We start from the raw sequence: 15,075 nt of genomic DNA on the forward strand, positions 1-15,075 counted from the left end.
ACAGCTCACTTCCTCAGATGCATATCGTGGAAACTGCATCAGATATGCATCTGATGAAGTGAGCTGTAGCTCACGAAAGCTTATGCTCTAATAAATTGGTTAGTCTCTAAGGTGCCACAAGTACTCCTTTTCTTTTTGCGAATACAGACTAACACGGCTGTTACTCTGAAACCTCTCATTGTGTTAACCTCCAACAGATCTTTCTTCCTTTAGAGAGATAGGGTATGAAACTACTGTTTCCTAATTCATGACTACTCTTATAATTGTTGGCTTTAGTCCGTGGTTCTCAAACTTTTGTACTGGTGACCCCTTTTGCACAGCAAGCCTCTGCATGAGACCCCCCCCCCTTATGAACTTAAAACAATTTTTTATATATTTAGCACCATTATAAATGCTAGAGACAAAGTGGGGTTTGGGGTAGAGGCTGACGGCTTGCAACCCCCCATGTAATAACCTCATGACCCCCGAGGGGTCCCAACTCCCAGTTTGAGAACCCTTGTCTTTAGTGAAACTGAGAGTGATGATGATAAAATAATTTTTTAGTCAAAATAGATATTTATTTACAGGTTACTAGGTTTTTTTATTTTATAGTTTTAAATTGTACTTGTTCTAATTTTCCTGTTAGTAAGAATTCAAATTTTACATAGGTCTTTTTTTCTGTTGAAGTTTTCACACTTCATTATTGTTTGCTGAAAAAGAGAAGTCTAGTGTGTCATTAGCATCCTTATTGTGAGAACAACACAAACTCTTACAATATTGATAAGCAAATAGCTAGTGCTATATTTTTGTAAAATTCAAATAAGATAAATACTGGGAGGATAGCATTTTTTAAAAGCATTTATAATTTAATCATTATATATTTATAATCTGAAGTTGTAATATAAATTTTCTAATTGATTTTACGGTCTCAACCTGATTTAATCAAGGACCTAAAAAAAAGTCTAATGAATTATATCAGTCGATTTAAATTGCTCCACTATGGTGAAATGAGTTTCTTTCTTATATGGTGAAGACATTTAAGTGAATAATTGAAAGGCCAACTTAAACACCAGGCCCCCTAATATGCTTGCCAGTGAGTCTTGACTATTAAGACTAAAATTAAAGCATATCCGAGAATCACAAATTCTGGTACTGTTTTTATTAGGTTTTGTCCATTGTTCAGCATTATCAGGTGTAAGAAATTAACTTGCAAGTACAGAAGTGTTTTCTGAATGGAGGTTGTAATTCTTAGAAGATGAGGATTCAGAATATATTGTGAATCAATATTGCTTATCTTTATTAAGTGGTAGTAATTGTGTAAGTGTTTCTCATAAGTACTGATGAGTTACACTGGTAGAAAACCATTTTCAAATTTAAATTTGGTAAAACAGTTCAGCTAATCTAACATGCATGTATATTTACATGTGCATATAGATGAAAAACTGTTAATGGTTTAATCTCATTTGACTTCCCCAGCTCAAATTTGTTTTTGTTTGATTTGTTTTCAGCTGGAAGATGCTGGTTCAAGTAATTTAGATAACCTACTAAGTAGATACATCTCAGGCAGTCACCTACCCCCTCAGCCTACAAGCACCATGAATCCTTCCCCAGGACCCTCAGCCCTGTCTCCAGGATCATCAGGTAAGCGGGAATGAGGGTGGTAGGTATTTTTGATATTTTAGGCTTAAAACAATTGGTAAGTGATTTCCCCAATGTACAAGAAAGTAATATTCCTCTCCTTTTTTGGTACGTTCACCCAGAGGTTCTCTCAACAATGTTTTTGGTGGCTTCAGAGTTTGGCCACCAACTCTTGCTGGTGGCTGCTCTGACAATTTTTCCTAAAATACTTAATTAACTTTAGGAAAAACAAATATGCACATATACATGTCCAAATCATTGCAATTTATTGAAGCTGATTTTTTTGCAGACTCAATAATAAAAAATAATGTACAGTTGTCTCTGTTCTTTACTGGACCTAAACAGAAACACAAATAAAATGCTTTACATGTTTTGCTATTTTTAGTTGATTTTTTTTTTAAGACTTGTTATCTAGTAAATCTGCTACTGTGAAAAGTGATATTTGTATATTATCACTTTTCACAGCAGATTTACTCGGCCCCTGCAAGCTGGGGGACACATTAAGCCAAAGGTGGGGAGGGAGGTGGAGAGGACCTGTGTGGGTGAGCCCGGGGCTGGAGCCCGAAACACTGCAGCTGGGAGAATGGAGCCTGCTGCCACATGGCCGGAGCCGCCACCACCCCAGGGCTGAAGCCGGAAGCCCAAGCCCAACTGCCCCTCGGGTGGTGGGGAACTCTCAATGGTTGCCTGCTGCTAGTGTTTGTGGCTCCAGAATGGGGCGGGGACCTGCCCCTGCTGGTGGCCCTGGTGGAGGGGCTGTTGCTTTGCGCCCTCCCCCCCCCCCCATATCACCACCAAGCAGGCTGTGGCTGCAAGAAAAGCCCGTGGTGGCCACATTTGAGAAACACTCCGCTAGACTTTGGTCATGAACTTGCCTTTCCTTGTAAATCAGTCCCTCTAGCACCCTACCCTTTTTCCCCCAAACGATGTTTTTATGTGAAGGAAGTGCCCAAAAGGGAACACAGTATTCCAGAGGCCCAGAGAGGGTCCAGCACGTTTCTGTGCTGTGACGTTAGACCTCTGTGTTCCTCAAAAGTCCATTGGACCTTTTTGTTACCATATCACCTTGCAGACTTAGCTCTGAGTCCACAGTTCAGTTGGAATGATTTGACTTATGAAGCTCCAGTCCATTCCAGGTTTTGTGAAGGGAACTTACCGAATTTCATTAGATACCCTGCTTAGGGAGAGATCCAGAGTTACGTAAGGAGTTTGCTATTTGCACAGTTCTTTTAGAAGTACATATAATTTTGAACCAAGCTTTTGTTCTGCATCTGAACAAATTACATTACTGAAATCACCTAACATTCCATAATGCAAATGGCTATTTCAGAAATACTGGTCACAAGAAAAACAGGTTTCAGCAATTCCATACAGGTCTTTCCATCATTTAGTTCTTTCCCTGCAGCCTGCCAAGCTAGCTTGGTCTGAATTGTGAGTTAGTGTATGCTTACAGTATAAATGTATTTTCTCTAAGCTCACATACAAAACGCATGCTGTGGGTCTACCTTTCTGCTGACTTTATTTGCAATAGCGAACAATCCAGCTGTTTTAAAACAGATGAGTAGAAAGTTGGTCCTGAAACATGGGTTGAAAATAAGACTAGAAACTTAAAACACAAGTGACAACTTTTGTTCAGAGACTAACATTTATTTGCAACGTGTGGTGGTGATGACCAGATCAGGATAATTCATAGATGATAAAAAGAGGCATTTAGAATATTGGTCTCTTTTATATTTGTATTAAATTAAGTAGTTACTGGGATTATAAATGAAAAGGCAATTGACAAACTAACGCAAACATGCCAGATTCTGTATCAGATCTGCTTTTTTATGTTTGAGCCAAGGACTAAACTAGCAGTGGTTCTCAACCAGGGATACATGTACACCTGGGAGTACACAGAGGTCTTTCAGGAGGTACATCAAGTCATCTAGATATCTACCTAAAGTAACTCCTCGCTTAACATCGTTCCAGTTAACGTTGTTCCATTGTTACATCGCTGATCTGTTAGAGAACATATTCATTTAAAGTTGTGCAATGTTTGCTTAGAACATTGTTTGGCTATTGGGGGCTTGGAACCAGGGTGGGCTGGCAGCCCCCCATCAGCTCCCCTCCACACACATACACACACCCCAGCACCTCCATCCGCCAGCAGACCCGCAGATCAGCAACACCCCACCCCCCGCCTGCAGCAATCAGCTGTTTCACGGTATTCAGGAGGCTGGGGGGGAGTGAGGGGCGGGCCTGGGGCAGAGCCAGGGTTTTAGCACCCCTCCCTCCCCCCCCAGCACTTTGGAAAGAACAGCAAGAGGAGCAGCCGGACAATCCACCCTCTTTCACCCTCTGACTGCACCACGTCAGCCAAACTTCACAATCAACACTGCTGGGTAGTTTAAAATTGTTTAGAACTTATACTGCATATGTATATGTCATCTTTTTGTCTGGCAAAAAAAATTTCCTTGGAACCTAACCCCCCTATTTACATTCATTCTTACGGGGGAAACTGGATTCGCTTAACATTGTTTCGCTTAGTTGTGTTTTCAACGTAACTACAACGTTAAGTGAGGAGTTATTAGTTTTACAACAGGCTACATAAAAAGCCCTAGGGAATTCAGTACAATTTCATAAAATTTCATACAGACAGTGACTTGTTTATACTGCTTTATATACTATACACTGAAATGTAAATACAATGTTTACATTCCAATTAATTTATTTTATAATTACATGGTAAAAATGAGAAAGTCAGCAATTTTTCAGTAACTATGTGCTGCGACACTTGGGATTTTTGTTTGATTTTTGTAAGCAAGTAGTTTTTAAGTGAGGCGAAACTTTGGGTACGCAAGACAAATCAGATTCTTGAAAGGGGTGCAGTAATCTGGAAAGGTTGATAGCCAGTGGACTAAAGGATCACTGACTTGCATGAATCACTGACTTATTCCATTTAGCATCACTTTCAATTATGTTGTTGTAGAATACTAGTTATATGTAACCTACGGTAGATATTTATGAAAAGTGATTTATACTTTTTCAGGGTTATCCAATTCCCACACCCCCGTGAGGCCACCCAGCACTTCCAGCACGGGCAGCAGAGGCAGGTGAGTGTGTTCTTAGTTAACAGTGTGTGGCTGAAAAATCAAATGTAAAGAACATGTTAAAGTTTAAACTAAAATCAACAGCAAGTCACTATTAGCTACTGTTATAACTATGACCTCTTAATTGAAGTGAATACATACAGGAAAATAATTATTGAAAAATTATGTTGCCAGATGTCTGTCCTTATATTTTGTAAAATGTAGACATCAGAAAATTCACAGTAATAGCTTTGGCTTTGAAACATTCCCTTAAATTGTTTTAAACATGGAAATGTAGGACTGGAAGGGACCTGGAGAGGTCAAGTCCACGCTGCGCTGAGGAGGCAAAACCAAGTAAATCTAGATCATCCCTGACTAGTGTTTTGTCAGTTTCAATTGCAGCTAATCTTTCCATGTACTCTTGTCTTTCTAGCTGTGGTTCATCGGGCAGAACTGCTGAAAAGACTGGCATTAATTTCAAGTCTGACCACGTGAAAGTCAAGCAAGAGCCAGGGACAGAGGAAGAGATATGCAGTTTCTCAGGAGCAGTGAAGCAAGAAAAAACAGAGGATGGCAGGAGGAGTGCATGCATGGTAAAGTTGCCCTGTGCCCAATGGCATCTTTAAGAATTTGGAAATCCATAAAGGTGCCTCACAGCCCTGGAGACAAAAGGGCAAGATACCAGCCCCTAGTAACATCCCTAAACTCTGTTCTGTATGGGCCAGTTCGAGAGATGAGGGCATTTCAGTTTCCTTGATACCTCTGCTGAAACTGCAGCTAAGGCTGCCAACAGTGTTGATGGGTGTAGTGAGGTGGACATCAGTCTACTGGCAAAAAGACTAGGATTCCCACTTTTTTGATGCATGCCCCCATACAGATATCAGATTGTAGCAGTTTTGTTTGCTACTGAGCTGGGCTGGATTTGACCTAGTATCTTGTGCAAGGCGTCCTATCCTACCAAGTGTTACATATGTTGCTGTCAGGTAATACAGCAGTGAAAGCAGTACAGTAGAAACAAATCGGAGCTTAATCTCAAATTGGCATCTTACTTAGGACTTTATTCTGTCCTTTGGTATACATGCTGAACAGCTGATGCATCGAGCCAGAGGCAGGCTAGTCCCCCAGCTGGTGCTGTCTTTGGGATCTCAGTAAAACTGCCATCAAGGGTTTAGTATGTTTACCGTTTTTAATCTCTAGCTAATAAAAGCTTCTGATAATTCACTGGCATGTTCTCTCAGGATCAATCTACTGAATGTTTGTAACTCTATTAAAGTCCTATGCAATTTAGCATAAAAAATAAGGTATGCTTGTTCTCCATATAGTATGTAACTCAAATATCTGACAATGAATTGCCAATATTTGTTTGTTTTGGGAAGCATTTTAATTTGAAGTGCTAGTAAGCAGCAGATGGCTTCTGATTCCAACCATATGAGGAAAGATGTATTTGTAAAACTGATCTCTTTGCAGATTTTCATGCAGTAATTTTATTTCAGCTTAGCAGTCCTGAGAGCAGCTTGACACCACCTCTCTCCACTAACTTGCATCTGGAAAGCGAGTTGGAAGCATTAGGAAGTCTTGAAAATCATGTAAAAACTGAACCAACAGATTTAAGTGAAAGTTGCAAACAGTCTGGACATAGTCTTGTAAATGGGAAATCGCCAGTGCGAAGTCTAATGCATCGGTCAGCTAGAATTGGAGGAGAAGGCAACAACAAAGAGGATGATCCAAATGAAGACTGGTGTGCTGTATGCCAAAATGGAGGCGATTTGTTATGTTGTGAAAAGTGCCCCAAAGTGTTTCACCTCACTTGTCATGTACCAACACTTCTCAGCTTTCCAAGGTACCAGAAATTAAAATAATGTTACTGGTGCCCAAAAAGAGTTTTGTGGGCTTATTCACACAGTGAAACTCAGAATTGGGAACCTCAGTGCCCATGAATAGCATAAAAACTTCCCTAGCATGTATATTGTCTTTGTTCTTAGGATTTATTTTGCTTTATAGCTGTTCTGTGCTGATTCTGTCAATGTCAGTATTTTCCAGTGATTTTTAAAGTGGTGCACAGAGTGTTTGGTGCATACATGATTTAACACTTACACCATGGTAAATTCTACACTGGAGGAGTCTTTAATGCAGTACAACTTAACTTTTGAAAAGCATAGAAGCTGTAGAAACGTCATAGTGGTCATGTAGTAGACGTAATCTCTGGTGTCAAGTATTGGGGAGTAGCCGTGTTAGTCTGTATTCACAAAAACAACAAGGAGTCCGGTGGCACCTTAAAGACTAACAGATTTATTTGGGCATAAGCTTTCGTGGGTAAAGTTTTTTTTACCCACGTAATCTCTGGTGGATTCCTGGACTAATTGTCTCTCTTCCTATTTAGTGGGGAGTGGATATGTACATTCTGCAGAGATCTAAGCAAACCTGAAGTAGAATATGATTGTGACAATTTGCAACATAGTAAGAAGGGGAAAACAGCACAAGGCTTAAGTCCTGTGGACCAAAGGGTATGTGTCAAATACTGTAGGTATCTGCATCTAAAAACTGTCACCTTTGACTTGATTGATTGTTACTGGGCATCCCTATATTATCGCTGTACTTGTCCAGTGGGTTAAAATTTCTGTGAGCACACAACTAATAAAATTAATTCACATTTAAAAGTTAATTTTAATATACCTTCTACAAGTTTTTAATTGGAAGCTCTTTTGTGGATTTAACATGGATGTTTTAACCTACCTACATAACAATATGTAAATTTGATGCCTTAAATTCATGGGGAGACATGCTGATAGGTATTTCTAAGAGCAAGTATATGGCAAAATGTCTTGACTGTGTCCAAATGATTTCTAGCTTTATATATGGAGAATCAGGAGTTTTGAATCAGCAGTCAGAATAGTCCTTAGAACTTCTTCATCATGAATAAATTCTTCAGAGAAACTTACCAAAAAATTGAATTAAGGAAATGTTTGAGGGGAAATATTGAAAACAATTATTTGAATGGAATTTCAGATTTTTCATAAATCCAGAATTAAACGAATAGTTCAGACCGAAGTGTAGTTCCGTTGCATTTAACAATATGAATAGTAACAGTGTCATTGAACAGTTGCTCTGTTCTAATTTGGTTATTTAATGTATTGCCTTGTTCTGCAATTTTTGTTTTATTAACCCCAGCTTTCTTTTGGGGAAAGGAAAGCCAAAAAAAGGAGTCAAGAGCTTTTATATTAAGTATATTGTGCGAGCCAAAGTAAAGGCACTCTTTCCTTCTCCTCCAACAATATAGCACTCTATAAATGTTACCTTTTACACTCTTTGAATGAAGAGGCTTCTAGGCTTGTAGGACTTCATTTTCTACTATTGAGACTACATAATCTGAACCTATTTAAATTAGTTAAGTATCAGTTTTTAGACTGAGGATTAAAAAGAGATATTCACTTGAAGTTTTTTGTTCCTTTGCAAGAAATGTGAACGTCTCCTGCTTTACCTATATTGCCATGAGCTGAGCATTGAATTCCAGGAGCCAGTCCCAGCCTCGGTGAGTCTCCTGCTACATGAAACTGGGGAAAAAATAAAACGTCAGCAATGTCACCAAAAGACCACCGTCGTGACAAGTTTTGTTTTTTGGAATGAGTTGCTTGTTCTTGCCATATTTGTCATTGAGATACTTCTGGAGTAAAACAAGTCTGAAAATGTCACTGGTCTTATCTAGCATGGTACTTCTGAACCATTAAACCCATTAATTAAAAAAATCCTTCCCAATAGCAATAACTGAATGAACTGGAGAGGATTAGGGATATCTTATAAAATGCAAAATATTGTACCATTTATGCTTAGCAAGAGGCTTTAAAAGAAACATTTGAATTAAACCAAAAAATCTGATCTGCTTGGCAGTTTTGTATTTTGAGATGTAAAACAAGTTTATTTTAATTATTCTGGAAAAGATAGCGATGGTCTAATATCTTTATACACAAGTTTCTCTCCCGAATACTAATAACCGGCACTAAAATATAACAAAATACGTTGTGTTAATAAAACCTCCGATTGCCCTCTTTCCTTCCTTATGAACTGAGGTAGTTGCTTCTGATTGTTCCCTGTGTGTACATGCTATGATGGGGTTGGCTGGATGCTATTTTGATATTCTGATAAGTAGCTTTAATTCTCCTTTTGTGAAGTATAAAAATTGCATATCAATCTTTTTTGGTGGTTTGTGATTAGATGTATGCTTTCTTCACAGATACCAAACTACTATAAAATTATAAAGAAACCAATGGATTTGTCTACAGTAAAAAAGAAGCTGCAAAAGAAACATTCCCAGCACTACCAAACTCCTGACGACTTTGTGGCAGATGTCCGGCTGATCTTCAAGAACTGTGAAAGGTTTAATGAAGTATGTTAACTTCCAAACTGTAAACATTTTTGGATTGAGATTTATGCTGATTCCACAGCTGCCTCACACAGAACTCCAGTTTTCAGTCTGTGGGAGTTCCATGTGTGGAGCAGATGCAGAGTCGGACCCTTTATAAGTAAATACAAACCAAGTAATGACAGATCTTGCCTACGGTTTTAGTTAGAAGAGGCTATAAAGTCCACTGAAGGAAAACTTTTACATGTGTTTGTGGGAAGTCGTGAACTCTGCAATAGCTGTACTTAGGGATTAAATTCATGATGTGAGGGAGCAGTTATTTGCTAAGGCATTCTGGCTGGCGCATCTTGACTGGATTGTGGCTGTTGCTGAGACCTGTGGTGTGGTGTAAATTGGGCAGTCCTCCAAAATATTCCAAATGGAATATACCATTAATGCTTATCAATATTATGCCATAAACTTGTACCGCTAAGGAAAAAAGCGTATCTAGAGAGAACCCCCTACTGGTTGTCTCTTCCTGAGCTCCCAGAATCAGGCTTTCATAACTGTAAGCAGAGCCCCAAAAGTCTTTCTGTTAGTCCCCAAAAGATCTGGCCGTTCTCTCTCCGTCTGGCTCATAGATGTCTAGTCTGGCACAGAAGCAGACCTTAAATGGGTAGTCCGCACAGGGATGTAAAACTTTTCTGAGGAATGTGGATAGATGCTCCAGTAGCTGTGGGAAGAACTCGCTCACAGGAAGAGCTGAAGAGTGTGAATCCCTAGCGGGGAGGTCCCACTTCAGGTGGTGTAGAGCGTATAACCGTAATAAAGTGGAACAAAGAAAAGGAAAATTTAATCTGAATGTCACAGAAAAGTCCTTGATGCTGAGCCCCCTGGAATAGTCCTGGAGAGAAGTGGGGGAGAATGACCATCTCTGGAACACTTAAAGCAAGATCACATGAAGGCCTGCAGAATGTACTGTAGGGAATGGTCTTGCATGGGCCCTAGTGATGGTGAAATGACCTTGATAGTTCTCTTCAATGTATAACTTCAGATTTCTGATGTTTAAAAAGCATTTCTGTCCTCTGCACAGAGAGAGGCCCTTTGGAGCAATCAAACCTATGTTTAAAACTGACTGAGCCTCATGTAAAATACTGGAATAGTGAAAATAACAGTTAAAAACAAGTTTCAGAATGAGGCACTTTTGCACAATAGACTTAAACACATGCACTTTGAACTTGAGCTCTTTATAACTATCTGTCAGGTGAATTTCATGCTATGATCGTGGCCACCTTGTGGACCCTCCTCCCATGCATTAACAGTTTTAGTTCACATTGATGTAGTCCTCTTTGAAACAGAGCTAGATCAAAGCAAACTAACCAACGTTTAATATAGGGCAACAGGGTCCACATGAAAAGTTCATTAGTTGGCTTTAAACTAGTCTCTTTCAAAGAGGACTAGATCACAGTGAACTAATGAACTGTTAATGTGTGGCAGCAGGGTCTATATAAATAGCAAAATTTACAGATCCATGATAGTGGTGACCACCATGATATAAACCAGATCCTTACTCATGACACAGGTTCAGATATAGTTCATGCATTTTTATAGCTTGACACATGAAGGTAATCAAAGTGGAAATGGATCCACAAGAATGCACTCTCATTTCTTTTATAGAGAAGATTTATGCAGGAGCTCTTCTGTTATGATTGAAGCATAGAGCACTTACTTTCCATGATAACATTCTGGGCAACTGAGCTTTATAATAAAGGAATGTTGTCATGAGCGTTTATTATAATGTGTTTTAACATGACCGGGAGCCGCTTATTATACGATGGTTTCATATCTTGCCAAAGGTTCATGAACCATAGATTTTTGAACCGGCCTTATAAAGAGGGTGACCTATACAACACTGAATTTTAGAACTATACTTATCTGGTCATAACAATCTGTTTTTCCTGTTATGGCTAACTTTAGTCATCCAACCCTATGCAATCTCATAACTTTAGAAAGGATTATAATTTCATTTTTTTTGACTCTGGTATCCTTTTTAGATGATGAAAGTTGTTCAAGTTTATGCAGAAACACAAGAGATTAATTTGAAGGTAAGCGTTTCAGACCACGCACACTTGGTGAAGGGATGTGCATTACCAACAGGTGAATATTCCTTTTTTTTTTTTTTTTTATTTGCAGGCTGATTCAGAAGTAGCACAGGCAGGGAAGGCAGTTGCGTTGTACTTTGAAGATAAACTTACTGACATCTACCCAGACAGGACCTTCCAACCTTTGCCTGAATTTGAGCAGGAAGAGGATGATGGTGAAATAACTGAGGACTCCGATGAAGATTTTATACAGCCGCGTAGAAAACGTCTAAAATCAGATGAAAGACCAGTGCATATAAAGTAATCTGATGATACGGACCTAAACCTATTGTAAAAACTGTTATTTAAGTGTTCCTGGAATATCATCATGCCTTCAGTGGTCATTTTGAAGAAGCTGATAGCTTTTAGACAGTATTAGATTACAATAACTGTGTACAGAAACATTCTTGTCAAAGGGGGAAAAGTTCGGTTGTAATTTTTTGTGGGGTTGGATTACTTGGAATTCCCTTTTCTTTTCCCGAGGACACTCTTGGCATGTTCTCACAGTTGGAGGTGAGTGAATGTTGATAAAGATGCAGAGCTGATATAGGATGCTCCTTGTACAGATAAGTGGACTGTCATGCTGCTTAGTGAACTTTTCTGCAAGACTGGACCAATACAGCAACTGTATATCACTTTCATGATGGACTGCTGTCTAAACTGTAAGAAACTTTGCTAAAAAATCCCCTCTTGTGTGAACTTATAAGTGTGAATTGCATCATTGCTTTTATCACCTTCTCATTTAAGTGATGTTGTGAGTAACTGATCTTCTGTGTTAATTCAAATATCTAGATTCTGCTTTCTTTACAACATTTTATGTATAGAAACATTACAAATGATCATTAAACTGTTCTAAATTGGCAAGTGCAGGAGTGTGAGTTCTTAATACACGCAGGACTAGGCCTGGCTGCAATGAACGCTTTTCAGTAGGGTTCATACATAGTTATTAATGGAGTCCTATGCACAGAACACTTAAATTCATTTCTTGTTGGAATTCTTAAGATTTTATTGTCTCTTCCAAATCCCCCTGCAGAGGCAGATAGCGCCAATATTAGTTATATAATTTTCTGTACTTACCTATTTAGGCTGAGAAGATAACTGGTGACTTTCCAGTCTTCCCGAATATCCGTTTCTGATAGACCACTATTGGCAAACAATAACCTGACTACCAAATGTGTAAAATTTTCTGTATTCACTTTCTTACTTGTAAATAGTGGACTGAAATTTTTTGCAGCTCAGCAACATTTGCTGAGCTGTTTTTAAGCTTATATGTATTCTTACTAATGTTCCTATCAAGAGCAGATTGGTAATATATGCTGTCTATTTCTATCATTGCATTCATATTGAGGTTCTATCTAATTTTATTAGAGAACCACTCAGAACTTTCTTCAGAAGCAGCTTATGAGTGAAATATCTAGAAAGATCAGAATAAACCTGTTGGAATTGGGTTACTTATCCAGCCACAAAATGGAGCACTTGCACAGACCAGGGTTTGAAATTTTGAGTGATTTCTGGTTGAATTCTGAAAATAGATCAGTCCCCATCCGAACTCTGTATAAAGTAGGCACCTCTGCTATACCTTCCCATTGAAAACTCCCTTGAGTGCAGCATTTGTGGGTAGACATACCCGCACAATGAACTGGTTAAACTTCCTCTACTGGCCTGATCTGCAAGGATTGGCACCAAGAAATGTAATTTTTAGCCTTTGTACAGATTAATCTTTTGTTAGAATAAGATGAAACAGTCCTTTGTGTGAACGCAGACCAGATCAGGGTGACCAGAATGTAAATTTGACATGAAATTTTGCTTAAATACAGCAGATCTGTGGCAAATGATTTTTTTTTAACATTCAGCATGAATGAGTCATATGACAAACTTTGCATGTAAAGAAAGATTTAACTTAACCATAAAGTAGAGGTAAATATTTTTAGCAAAAAATGTATTGAATCAACATAAATGATGCTCTAAAAAATTCTTTATGCAAAACACTTAGGATTAATTTTATATTTACATAGAAAAAAAATTAATTCACATGCGACTAAATCCCCTCTAAAATAATGAAAGGGATTTGAAGGCATTTACGGCTTTGTCTTACTTCCTTAGGTTACCTTAACTTTACACTTGAACAAAAGTGTTGGATCCTTTTGTTTTATTTTGTTCAAATGATGATTTCTCAAAGGATTTTGTCCCATTAAATGTAATCATTATAAACCATTTATATTTGAATGCAAAAAGTAGTTACTCAACTTCTTTAAAAATATACTTATGTACATTCATGTAGTGACACTTTGTTAAACCTTTGAGTGTCAGAAGAGAAGGATGGGAAGTATGCGTAGGAAATTCTAACCTTTTGGTAAGATTAGATCACTTAGTGACTACACTCATCACCTATTCCCTGTCAGTTTCTAGTTTATCTCAGAAAAACTTGTCAATTTGAAAAGGAATATTCACTATTGAATTAACAGTGGAAAATGAGATTTCGTGGATTGTCTTCAGTTTGTGTTGCCAGATTTTATGGCATTTAAACACTATGTTCTGCAGATGTCTTAACATTTTGATATAACCTCTCAGACACTTTAGATTTGTTCTGCTCCATATAAACAGGTAGACTCACTATGAGGAATTTTGTTAAACTTTAAAGTAGCCTGTATTCCATTAGTTCCATCTACAAACCACAGTTAGTGACATTGAACTTTGATCCTGGTCACAGTTCAAGTTTTATTCTTGCCCGTTATCCAGTTTTTCCTTTAATCTCTGCAGATGACCATAAAGATTATTGCTATTGATTATATGAAATTTGAACTGTTGGCAAGAAATCTTAAATTTTCTTAACTTGTGTACAACAAATTTAATGAACAGTCCAATCAAGTAAATGAGAATGAAGAACAATTCACTCAAGTAAATATTTTTCATTTTTTCTTTCCCTTTTGGTACTCCAAATATACTAAATCAGAGTAACTTTTTGGAATTAGCTAGGTTCCGTTCATAAAGGATGCTGACGGATATATAAGCTACATTAATCTGCTGCTTCTTCCCTTAGACTATGATCATAAATTTATCCTAGAACTGTTCAGAGTTCACTCAGCCAAAATGTATTTGTGCCGGTTTGCATATATTTTACTTAATAGCAAGTTGATTAATTTTGTATTAACATCTGGACACATTCGGAGCGGCCTCTGTTTGGCAATTGATAGGTACTGAAGGATGTGTGTGCAATAGATGCAAATAAAAGTTGTGAGCTACATTGGAATTTAGAACATGCCTTACATTAAGGTTAAGCCTTGTAGCAGATATTAGGGTGCACTGTGCATGCATCATAGTTTATCTGCACAGTTGCAATGTTCTAATGTGATAGCAAGAAGATATTTTGGCATGTGATATAACTATATGCTCTGATTTTTAAATGCTCCTGTAAAAAGATCATTCGCATCTCACTTTTTGTTGTAAATGGTTCTGCAGTTTAAGTTAATCCAAAAAAGTAAAAGGCAACTTGCTTTGAAACAGGAGTGAAAAGCGTACAGTGTGCTAATTGTGGACTTCTCAATTACCTCAGCAGGTATCCTGCCATGTAAATTACTAGTGATTAGTGTTAATTTAACCAGCTACATAGGTTCAGGTCTCTTACTTAACTGTGCCCTGGAATTAAATGGCCTACCATGCAATGTTAAGGCTGAGTTACTATCCAAAAAGGTTGTTCCTCTAACTTTTAAAAGTACAAATGCTCTGTTAAGTGTAGATAGCTTGTTTCTTGTGAAATGTCACCATTAATACTATGTGGTATGGCACTGATGGTATGTCAACATACTCAACACTGGATCAGTGAAATGTTTTATAAACATTTCTGCAAGCTACCAGAACTAACTGAGATCTTTAAAATTAACCCAAACTTACCATTCTGTTGTATAACCCA

General features: G+C 38.0%; 1 protein-coding gene across 1 annotated transcript in view; it reads left to right on the forward strand.

The window, feature by feature from the left end:
• Positions 1-14,840, forward strand: part of TRIM33 (tripartite motif containing 33) — an 81,032-nt gene extending 66,192 nt beyond the window's left edge. Inside the window, exons 12-20 of the mRNA XM_073320068.1 lie at positions 1,488-1,620; positions 4,649-4,712; positions 5,122-5,281; positions 6,182-6,528; positions 7,069-7,192; positions 8,143-8,217; positions 8,917-9,069; positions 11,079-11,129; positions 11,218-14,840. Of these exons, the coding sequence (XP_073176169.1) occupies positions 1,488-1,620; positions 4,649-4,712; positions 5,122-5,281; positions 6,182-6,528; positions 7,069-7,192; positions 8,143-8,217; positions 8,917-9,069; positions 11,079-11,129; positions 11,218-11,430 (1,320 nt within the window). The 3' untranslated portion in view covers positions 11,431-14,840. The remainder of the gene's footprint in view (positions 1-1,487; positions 1,621-4,648; positions 4,713-5,121; positions 5,282-6,181; positions 6,529-7,068; positions 7,193-8,142; positions 8,218-8,916; positions 9,070-11,078; positions 11,130-11,217) is intronic.
• The last annotated feature ends 235 nt before the right edge of the window (positions 14,841-15,075 follow it).

Source organism: Lepidochelys kempii, chromosome 21, assembly GCF_965140265.1.
Source record: "Lepidochelys kempii isolate rLepKem1 chromosome 21, rLepKem1.hap2, whole genome shotgun sequence".
Lineage (NCBI taxonomy): Eukaryota > Metazoa > Chordata > Testudines > Cheloniidae > Lepidochelys > Lepidochelys kempii.